General features: G+C 54.6%; 1 protein-coding gene across 2 annotated transcripts; it reads right to left on the reverse strand.

Moving 5' to 3' along the window:
• Positions 1–316: 316 nt before the first annotated feature.
• IRX6 (iroquois homeobox 6) lies at positions 317–6712 on the reverse strand. 2 transcript variants are annotated; one of them, XM_036088793.2, is made up of 6 exons: positions 5327–6712; positions 4148–4405; positions 3300–3409; positions 2782–3089; positions 1327–1935; positions 317–410 (listed from the first exon to the last, which is right to left on the reverse strand). In XM_036088793.2, exons 1-6 carry the CDS (start codon positions 5369–5371, stop codon positions 403–405), a joined length of 1338 nt encoding a protein of 445 aa, XP_035944686.2. In that variant the 5' UTR covers positions 5372–6712; the 3' UTR covers positions 317–402. The 2 variants fall into 2 exon arrangements, with proteins under 2 accessions (XP_035944686.2, XP_035944687.2); XM_036088794.2 differs by having other exon boundaries at positions 323–407.
• Positions 6713–10989: the final 4277 nt, after the last annotated feature.

The raw sequence follows: 10989 nt of genomic DNA on the forward strand, positions 1-10989 counted from the left end.
GTTAGCGTTGAAATTACACAGTGAAAGGGGGCGGGGTGAGGGTGAGCAGGGGAAGGAGTTGCTTCAGACCCTGTATCATAAGAGGAGGGAGGGAGACTTGGTGTACCGAGTGGGTGCACGGGGCAGACTCGCCCAGCCTTCCCACTTGGCCTTCCCCAAGGTGCCCTGGCGCCACCATCTCCCAGCGGGTCTGGCGCGTTGCACGTCCGCCTGCCACTCCCAGCTCTGAGTGCAAGAAGAGCCGGTAGAAGGGTTTCTGTGTGTTTTGTCTGTCTCTTAGGTGAAGTGAGAGCCCCCCCCCCCCAAGCCCCTTCTCCCAGGTCTTCCAGCTTCTGAACATGGAAGTGAGTTCGAAAAGTAGGGCTTCTTTCCAAGATCCTTCCGCAAATCGCAGCCATTGCGCTAACCTGCTGAGAGAGGAAAGGTTGATTAAAACCCGAAGGGCCGCTTGGTGGCGATTTCTAGGAAATGGGAGGTCGCTGGTGTCTCATCCGAAGGGAATTCAAGGTCTAGAGGCAATTTGCTTGCCAGAAGGAACTTTTGGACCCCGTTATGTGTAAATTCAAATAACAGCGTCACTCAGTTTTCTCAGCCAGTAGCTAATCCTGAGAGAAATTACTACAAAGAGCAGAATCTGACAGTAATTGCTGGAGGCTGCTTGATGCTTGGGGGATGTCCCTTTGTGGGGTACAATTCCCTTCCACCAGGCACAGCCAGGGGCCGGAGACACTGATTGGCAGTCACCCCCTGCAGGCGGTGAGCTCTGGGGGGTGAGTGCTCTCCAGGGACAGCACCAAGCCTGGGCTACACTCCCCAGGGGGTTTAGGGGGCCTCGGGCAGGGCTGCCCGCTGGACTTCAGCACCGGCCTTAAACCAATTTCATGTCTCGGGCCCGTCCCCCCAGACTTCTTAGAAAGCCCTGGTTCCTGCCCAGCCCTGGCAAAACTCTTGGTAGAAGAAGGGCAGGGGCCAGCTGGCCTCCTCTAAAGGACAGGCAGGGGACAAGGGTGTCTGAGCCAGAAGGTCATGATGGTGCCCGTCTGGCCCATTCCGCAGAACGAGGGACACCAGGGCAGAGAGCTAGGTTGCCCATCTTCTCCATGACTTTCTAAGTGATCCTAGGTAAGTTACCGTCTCACCCTGAGCTTCTTACTATTATTTGGTTTTAAAAGCAGGGGGGCCCAGTACTTTTAGTTCTAAGCTGCTGTTTCCAGGAGAGCTGTGGGACAATCCCGCTCCGGGTCTGAACACCAGCATGCGGGAGAGGCAGAGAGGTGGTGCGCTGGCTGGGACAGACACACCCCAGCGCCGTTGGGGACCCACTACCTTCTGCTCCAGACGGGTACTGGTAGGGCACTGCGGGCTCCCTCCGCCGCGGGCACGGCGCACAGTCCATCGGCAGCCCCTGCGGGGCAAAGAGGCGGTTTCCAAAGGCTTTGGCTCCTCGGGAAGACTCTGCGCACGCGGAGTCTCTGCGGACGGCGGGCCGGCCGCCCGCGCCTGCAGGCTGTCCCGGAATCAGACGGCACTCGGGACTTCGCGGCCTGGGAGGGGTCGGAGCTGCACCTTCGACCGCGCCGCCGGCGGCCGCAGTGTGCGCCAGAGACCAGATGCGCGGTTTCTCGCTGCAGGGGAAGTGCATGGTCAACGTGGGGCCCCCGGGCTCGGCCCGCAGGAAGTCAGCTTCTCCCGACCCCAGGGGCTCCGGGAACGAGAAGGGGCGCGCCGCCAGGCCGCACTCCCGGGGCTGCAGCCGGGCCTCCCGAGCGGCGGCGCAGGACGCGGGCAGCGACTGCGAGTCTTTATGGAACTCGGCCAGCCTGTCCGCAGCTGTGGCCCCTGCCTCCTGTTCTTCGGCCTCCTCCTCCTCCTCTTCCTCCAGGTCTTCCAGGTCACTCAGCCGGAGCCCTCGAGCCTCCTGGCTGGCAGTTCCATCTGCAGGAGATCAGGAGCGAGTGAGAAAAGCCCCAGGCCCCAAGGGAAATCCGCGGGAGTGCCCATCCCTGAGAAGCTTTTAGCAAGATGGCTCTGCACTTAGGGCATTCTTGGCGTTATGCACCAGGCTGACCCAACCCTCTCTTACAGTTGCCCCAGGGCTCCGGCTTGCCCCTGGGAAAGAATTGAGGCCCTAGCTCTGCCCCCACTCCTTGGAAGACTCCTCCTTTCCGGTGGAAGGAAACCACCACTTTTCACTGCCTAGGACCTGGATCTCAGTTTCTCCACCATAAATCAGACAGACACCCAAGGGGACTTCCCCACCCCCCACCCAATTTCAACACCCACAGGTAGGTGGTGTGTATTATTTAATTCAGCAAATATTTACTGAGTGCCATCTACGTGCCAGACATCGTTAGGCATTTAGGTCTTAGGAATTTAGGGAATACAGCAGTAAGACACTTTTTAGTGGAGCTGCTGTTCTCCAAAGGGGCAGACAGACCTCAAGTACCTTCCCATAGTGGTAGGTATGGCAAAGGAAATACAATAGGCCGATGTCATAGGGAATAACTGGGGAGCTAAATTAGCCTGGGTGGCCAGGAGAGGCTTTTTCCAGCTCACACTTCAGAAGTCAGAAGAAGCCAGTTAGGTGGAGAATTCCAGGCAGAGGGAACTGCCCAGGCAAAGGCCCAGAAGTCTGGGGTGGGGGTGGGGGGCGGGTACAAGTGCAAGGGTAAGTAAGGGAGTACCACCCTAGAAGCTGTCCCACAAGGCAGCTGCAAAAGGGCAATGGGCCTGATAGATGGCTGGGAAAACCCTAAGCGCGGTGGTGAGCATTTTTGGTACCTTTGGTGTCACAGTTCAGGCAGCCCAGGGACTCCTCTGTTCCACTCTCAGTCTTCCTCTCCTCGCTGCCTTTGTTCTTGGGCGCCCACGTCATCTTGTTCTCCTTCTTGAGGCGCCGGCGTGCATTGGCGAACCAGGTGGACACCTGGGTGAGGGTCATCTTGGTGATGATGGCCAGCATGATCTTCTCGCCCTTGGTGGGGTAGGGGTTCTTGCGGTGCTCGTTGAGCCAGGCCTTGAGCGTGCTCGTGGTCTCCCGGGTGGCGTTCTTCCGGCGGCCCGTGCCACTCAACTCCACTGCTCCATACCTGGGGGGAGAACCTGGCTCACAGTTCTGGGTCTGAGAACCTGGGGCCGCAGGCAGGAGACAGTCTGAGGCCTGGAAATGAGATTCAGCGCTCCTCCCTCCTCATGCACGCCCCCCCCCCAACCCTTCCCAGGCTCTTCCCAGATGGGCCCGGTGGCAGCGGAGTGGGGAGGACTTGCAAGGCCAGCTACCAATGCGCCCCGTGTCTTACCGGTCATACTGGTACTGTCCCAGAGTCGGCTCATAGGGATAATAGGCTCCTGGTTGCGCCAGGCCAGGTGTAAAATTCCCTGCAGCCTCTTTAAATTCATACTGTGGATTCTGGTGGGGGTGGGGTGGGAAGAGAGAATTCAGGACAACATTTGGGGAAGAGGCTGGGTGGCATAGTTGCTAAGGGTGTGAACCCTGGAGTAAAAGTCTGGTTCAAATCCCAGGACCACCACTCCCATTGGCTCTGTGATCTTGGGCACAAGATCTAACTTTTTTAACTGCTCTATGCCTCAGTTTCCCCTTGGTAACTGGGAATAACAATAGTACCCGTAGGGTATTGAAGGGGAGCATTTGGCAGAATTCCTGGTGCAGACTAAGCAGTAATTAAATATTAGCTCTTACCAGTATTGTTACTACTTGTGACTCCTCCCCAACCCCCTCCCTACCAGCTGGGGAACTTCCCTGCCTTACTCTCTCCTTTCAGAGCTATTTCCTGGCCCTTTGTATCTTTGTGACTTTGGGCAAGGTATTTGAACCCTTCTACATCTCAACATCCTCATCCCAAAACTGAGACTTGCCTACCTCACAGAATTAATAGAAACACAGATGTTTTTTAATCAGAATGGCGTTCTGCAAAGTGTAAAATGCTGCAAAGATGTGTTTTTTCCACCCCCCGCCCCCAAGCCCCGGCTATACACAATCCTACCCAATTCCTTCCCTGGGAGTTTTGCCTCCTTCCAAGATTTTCCCTGGAGATGTCACACTGAGTTTTGCCCTTTGCTGCAGTTCATGCCCCCCAGGCCGGATGGGTCCTGGCGCACAGACCCAGGCTCCATGCGGTGTACTCACCAGCGCCCCGTACAGCGTGGGCGGCTCTGGGCTGTAGGGCAGGTAGCCTGGGTAGCTCGGGGCAGCGGCGGCGGCGGCGTATGGGGATCCATAGATGCCCAAGGCCGCGCTCAGCTCCGGCCGAGCACTGCCCAGCAGCCGACCGTCGTAGGATGCGCAGCAGAGAGCGGCCGCCGGGGTGGAGCCTGAGGCCACATCTGGGACGGAGCGCGGGGCGGATTCGCAGCAAGTGGCGCTGGAACTTGCAGACACCAGAAACTATGGGGGAGAGAGAGGTGCACTGCCGGATCACTTCCTCATTCCACATTAGCTACATGCCACCGTGTGCGGAGCATTCTGCTGGGATGGGAATTATCTGAAGACGCAATTTATCCAAACCGCCCTTATAGATACTCCTAAAACGTTGCTAAGGCTCCAGAGTCCCAGGGGTCCAGGCGATGGCAACGTTCTGAAAGACGAATTACAGGAGCCCAACTCCGCTGGTTCCCTCACCGATCCCTCCTCCCGCCCCCCATCATAGGGATCCTACAAAGGCAGAGCTAGAAGTTAGCCTTCGAGACCACCATCACGTCTTACTCCTGCTCCCATTTTATAGATAGGGAATGAGGACCAGGGAGACTTGTGCCAAGATCACAAGGCGGGTCAGAGGTCAAGTTGCAACCAGACCCCACAATCTGGGCAGAAGCTGGAGAACAGCGGTGGGTATCCCCAGAATTTCCCCAGGAAACCCTTGTCACTGCACAACACCCACCCTAATCTGGAAAAATCGAAGGAACCGGAGGCAGAGAGCTCGAGCCCACTCAAAGAAGGGAGAGAGGGTAAGAACAGAAGTCAACAAGCAAACAACTGAAAAATGGTGAGGAGGGCTCTCGGGGTCACCTCGGATATCTGTACAATAAGGCGGCCTGTCTGGAAGATCTCGAGATCCCACCCACCTCGCCGAGCTCATGGATGGTGCCCAAGTTTCGGGTCACACGATTTTCCAGCTTGCACTGGGGGAGCGGAACGTTCTCGGACAGTGACTGGGGGTGTCGGAGGGGGTCTGTGGTACATCGTACCTGCTCAGTCTGGTCTCCCCCGAGACTCGTGAGAAAGGAGGGCGCTCAGCGGCGGGCGCGTGCACTGGGCACCCGCCCCCCCCCCCCGTCTGTCCCCATCCCCCATGGAGGCACTTCTTACCTGGGAAGCGCTGCCGTACGGGTGTCCAAAGTGCGGGAAGGACATGGTGGCTGTCCCTGGACCGCCTCCTTCTTCTCTTGCGAGTTCCCGCCTCAGCCCCGCGATTCTGAGCCTCCAGCCGTGCGCCGCCTCGGTTCCTTACACGGCTGCGGGTGCCCAGCGCCGGGTCCTCCGCCCGCTTGGCACGACTGGAGGCAGAGCCGAGGGCAGTCCGGCTGCCGAGCCCTGCGCTCCAGAAGGCGCCCCTCCGGCCCGCGTGGTCCGGAAGACAGAAGGGCCCATGGATGGGCAAGGAAAGGGAGAGGATGCGGGTTCCCAAAGTCGCGCTGTGGCGAGGCAAGGTGAGGCGCGGCGCGGGGCTGTGCGGCTCCCGAGGTGTCCCAGTCCAAGGTGGCCAAAGGCTCAATGTGACGTCACGGTAATCCCGGGCCGCCAGGCGGGCCCCCGGGCCCTGGGGCCCCGGGCCACCAAGCGTGCCAAGCGCAGCCAGCCCGTGCGCGCGCGCGCACTCTCACCCACACTCACACTTGTTCTGGGAGGTTTGTGCTGCTGGTGAGGAACGTCAAAGACCCCGACCCTCTCAGATGGGCGCTGGATCCTACCCCTTTTCGCCTGAAGCTCACGCGCGCGCGCGCGCACATACGATCCCTCCAAATTACCCGCGAGAAGTAGGAGAAACGCCTCCCACTGTGCGGCGCAGGCCCCGGGCGCAGCTCGTTTACCTCCTCCCCTGCGGCCCGGAGGAGGAGAGAAGCGAGCCGGGCCGCGAGGGGGGAGAGAATACAAAAAGGAGAGATAAGAGAAAAAAAGAGGAGAAAAGTGGGGGAGAAAGGCAAGAGGGAGGAGGAGGAGGGGAGAGGAGAGAGCTGAGTCTAAGTGAACAGCGGCGCGCGGGGGAGGGGAGGGAACGGGGTGGGCGAAGGCTGGGCGGAGGTTGAACACTGGCAGGTGGAGGAGAGCGGCGGCTCGGGGGAGAAGCCTCCTGCCCGGCTCCCCCGCCCCTCCGCGGCGGGAAAGTTTGTTCTCGCCACAGGCCCCGCACTCGTTGGGGCCGAGCCTGGGCGGCGTCGGTGGGTCCCACTGGCCCGCGCGTCTTTGTCCTCCGGAATCTGGTTCTCCACCCCAGCCTCCCCAGGCCTCCAGCTAGATCCAGGCTCTTCGAGCCCTGGGCTTTGCCAGGGTCTCGACCCTGGGGCTTCTCTGCCGTCTTCGGGCCCTCCAACAGGCCGAATAGCGCCCCCTCGAGGCCATGGTTCGGTTCCCCTCGGACTCCGCCTGGAAACGCGCTCAGTCTGACCCTTGGGATCTGCAGGCGGCGGGCGAACGCCCCTAGACATCTCCTCTGCAGGCGAGGCTTGGCCGCTTCCTGCGCGCCGACCGCTGTGTCCGCGGGGGAGCCGGGGAGCCACAGGAAGGCGCCGGGGCCGAGCTGCAGCCGCTGCGCTCCGCTGGGGGTGGCGCTGGCGAGCCGCGGTTCAGCGCGCGGGGACGGCGGCCGGTGCCCCGCGCTCCGTCGCGACGGCTCGGGGTTGGGCCCAGCGATCTGACCACCCGCCTCCAACCCAGGGGTCCTCAAAGGGCCGGTGAGGGGCGGAGGAGCTCGTCTGGGCCTGGAGGGGGCTGCGTCCTCTAGGCCTGGCTCCGGACCCGCGGCCGCTAGTTTGTGAGCGCTGTAGATTCTGCGCAACCGAAGGCTCAATCCCCAGGCCGGGAGCCCATGCACCGAGGGCCGCCAACCCGCGACGTTGGGGTGGGGGCGGGGGCGAAAAGGGGCATCTAGTCTAGTGGGGGGAGGTCTTCGGGGGATGCTGCCGATATCCGAGTGGAACTCAGGCTTTGGGGCTGGCAGGTCAGAAACCTCAGAAAGTCCCGCCTTTCCCTCATAGGGTCAGGGCACTTTACAGTGTACAAAACGCACTCCCAGGTCCTCGCTGCACCTTCCCGCAGGAATCCCGGGGGGACTGGTTCAAAGGCCCAGTTGTATTTTCTAGTTGAAACGCAAGAACGTGTGGCCCAGAGGTCAGGAACAACGTGGGTCTCTGTCCTGCGTTTTTGCGAGGCGAAGAGGAAGCCCAGTGACCAGGCAAAGTCTGGGGTCCTGGCCCAGGATCCCTGGCCGCGAGTTTTCCTCCGGAACCTTGCAGAGGGAACCGGTAGGCCCCGCAAGCCAGCTACCTCTTTGCAACAACACTCGCTCCCCCCGCCCTACCCCAGTGCAGATGGTGCAGAACGGGCCAGGCTCTGCACACCTTGCAAACCGCACACTCCTCCGCCTGAGATTATTGATATGAGGACAAGCTTCATTCTAAATACTAACGAACCCAGGGAGGTTTCCTGGAGGCTGCTGCTGAGTGTCGTTACCTTGGAGAAACCTTGCGTTCAACCCGGGAAACTCCCAGTTAGAAAAAGAATTATCGTTATGGCCGGATTGATTTAGTGATAAAAAGGCCCTGTAATAGATAGATCCCTTGATTTTTTTTCAAAATGCACTTTGGAGCTATCCACACATTTGCAGCGTGGATACATCTAGGCTTTTTTTTTTTTTTTTAAGTAAGAATTGGAGAGAATTCATTAAATTAGTCCCTTGGGGAAGATTACTGCTAATTAATTAATTGCAAACATTTCCAGAGGGAAGGTATGTCAATTGTAAAGTAATAAAATTAGATAGTTGAAATACTTACTCAGCAACTTGGATCACCCATTCGTTCCTAAGCAGAATTTTTTTTTTTTTATGACAGAAAAATGGGATGGTGGTGAAGAAAAAGCATTAGTTATGTCCCCTGGCGATCTGGTTGCAAAGGAGAAGCTACCATATAGAATGTATTGATTTTTCGCTGATTTATAAGACCTCTGAGGTATCAATGCTGTGTGCAGGGCCTCCAGGCCTACCTCTTGTCTTTGCTCTCTAGGATTAGAGAAAAAACAACAAGATTTTTCAAGAGGAAAAAAAAACAAGAGGGAGAGAGAGGAAAAGCAGTGGAGAAGTAAATTGGGAAGGTAGGACTCTGATGGTTCCTGGGTGTTTTTCTTCTCATGTAGAAAAGGAAAACAAACCAAAGAGCAGGTTTTATATGAAGGCAGCTTTCTATTGTCTTCAAAGTCACTTTACCGTATCAGAGTGTCTTGGGAAGGAAGGCTGCCACTTGCAGGCATGGGAGACCTTGAGTTCTTTCTTTCTCAGGGAGACGCTAGACCCACAGCAAACTGACCTGGTGCCCCTGGGGTTTGATTGTGACCCCCTGGAGCGTGAAGTGGGGTTCCCTAAAAACAGTTCGTATGAAGTGTGTCCTCTTCCCATTATTTTCAGAGCCTCATCACAAAACAGAGCCAGTGGGTTAAACCAATATGAACCTTTGTCTGGCAGAGACCTCAGGTAAAAACAAGTCTTTCTTGGAAAGTCTGGTTCAAGGAAGTGGTCACTGAATCTGTTCTCATCCTCCTGACTGTGGACAGGCACTCACTTTGGCAGCTGAGGGCTCTGGCTTTTCTTTGCTTTGTTTAGTGCTGATTAATTTAGTTTTGGGAAAGATGCCCAATTGTGTGTGTATGTCCACCTAGAATTGTACTGAAGCAGGGAGACAAACTTATGAAGTGCAGACCCTCCCAGTTGTATCTGAGGGAGTCATTCCACCCAAAGTATTTTACACAGATGGTACAGATCCTTTTGTTGGATTATGCAACATGGCCTGATATTTCCTCTAGCTGCTCATTAAAACAAATATGAATAAAATAAATAGTCAAAGTCCTATTTGGAGCGTGGAGAGTACTCGTCCACATTGTTTAGTTGAAGTTCATGTTGCTCTGCTTTAAATTCACTGAAGGTCTTGAGCAGGCAGAGTAAAGGATGTGTCTTTGAGCAAGAAACAGACTCTTAATTATAGAGAACAAACAGGTGGTTATCAGAGGGGGGTGGGTGCCATGAGGGAAATAGGTGATGGGGATGAAGGAATGCACTTTCTGTGATGAGCACCGGATAACGTATGGAAGTGTTGAATTTCTATGTTGTACACCTGAAACTAATATCACGCTGTATGTTAACTAATTGGAATTAAAATAAAAACTTCAAAAAAAAAAAAAAGGCATGTGTCTCTGACAATAAACTTGAATTCAGCACGCACACACACACACACACACGCACACACAGGTATCCTATTGTATTATTTTGGGTTAAATGTCCCTCATTTCCTGATGTTTTATAAAGACAGCAGATTTTACAGGGGGCGGGGGGAATAACAACCCAGAAATGCCCCAAATCCAGTTCCAATGCCTCAAATCACAGATGAAATGTGTGAGTCTATGGGCACAGTAACATAGATGAAAATGTGCCAAATTATATTTTTTTAAGCATGGGTTTTTTTTAGTGGCTGTTTTTGAAAGGAGAAGAATGAAATTTCCTCAAATCTATGCATGAATGGACAAGTGCATCTGGACAGATGCATCTATAATTTATACTGATCAGCCACTGCAGGTCTCCCCAAGTAAAGCTGAAATGAACACTAATTGTTCTGACGGAAGTAGTGTGCGTGGCATCTGATTGTGAAAGGCAATGAGCCCCTGCCTTGCCTGAGTGACTACTGTCAACAGCAACCTTGGCATCAGGAGCAAAAAATAAAAAGGCAATCATTCCCAGATGAGGGTGTTGAAGTCATTTGTCAGGAAGGTGGCAAACAGAAGGAATGAATTTCTGAACAAAGTAAAACAACGAGATCTAATGCAGAGGTCCTGGTGTGTCAGCAAAGCAGGTACAAACCTGAGCTTAGAGTTAACAATCATAGCTTGTTGATAATAAAATTCCTTTGCATTTCTAGTGTGCTTGGGGAGCTATCCTAAGCACCTCTGCTTTATCTGTGTTAAGGCTCAGGGTAAGGAAGTTGGAGACGTGAGAAACAAGTCCAAGAGCACATCACCCAGTGAATGACAGAGGAGGGACCGGAATCCGGAATCCCCGGACTTTGGGTCTTTCTGCAAGAGTATTTCTTTTTTTCTTTTTTTGTTTTTAAAGATTTTATTTATTTATTTGACAGATAGAGACATAGCGAGAGAGGGAACACAAGCAGGGGGAGTGGGAGAAGGAGAAGCAGGCTTCCCGCCGAGCAGGGAGCCCGATGTGGGGCTCGATTCCAGGACCCTGGGATCATGACCTGAGCCGAAGGCAGATGCTTAATGACTAAGCCACCCAGGCGCCCCCCCGCAAGAGTATTTCAAACACACATCAAGCCAGACACAGCCAGGAGATGTGGTTAACTCGAACTGGACTCCGAAAATTCACATGTAGTGCCCTGTGATGACACAGTGTAATTTAGCAGAGAAAATGTCTAAAGAGGTGCCACCGGAAGCACACCAATTCCAGATCTCTATGACATGCTTTTCTATCAGCCTGTATCATGAAAGCACTTACATAATAATTTGGCGGTTTTAGCGATTTGATATGGATCATCCATTAAAATAGAAAACAGCAAGCAGACTCAGCTGTGACTGAGAAGTATATTTAAAAAAAAAAAAAAGCAACAACAAGAATAAGAAAAAAAAAAAACCCTAAAAAGTCCAGCCAAGTTTAAGGCTATCTGTCTACACTTGTTTAAAAAAACAAGGAACAGAATTTAGTTAGTGACTATTGTCAGGACGAGATCTGTTTTCTTAAGCTTTGTTTTTGCATCAGTAGA

Source organism: Halichoerus grypus, chromosome 15 (genome assembly GCF_964656455.1).
Source record: "Halichoerus grypus chromosome 15, mHalGry1.hap1.1, whole genome shotgun sequence".
In the NCBI taxonomy this organism is placed as follows: Eukaryota; Metazoa; Chordata; class Mammalia; order Carnivora; family Phocidae; genus Halichoerus; species Halichoerus grypus.

Bases quoted from the DNA above. Each gene is read 5' to 3' on its own strand.
- IRX6 (XM_036088793.2), bottom strand. From the start codon at position 5,371: ATGTCCTTCCCGCACTTTGGACACCCGTACGGCAGCGCTTCCCAG. The intron at 4,406-5,326 runs GTAAGAAGTGCC...TCTCCCCCATAG, and splicing joins CGTACGGCAGCGCTTCCCAG to TTTCTGGTGTCTGCAAGTTC. The intron at 3,090-3,299 runs GTAAGACACGGG...TTCTCCCCCCAG, and splicing joins GGACAGTACCAGTATGACCG to GTATGGAGCAGTGGAGTTGA.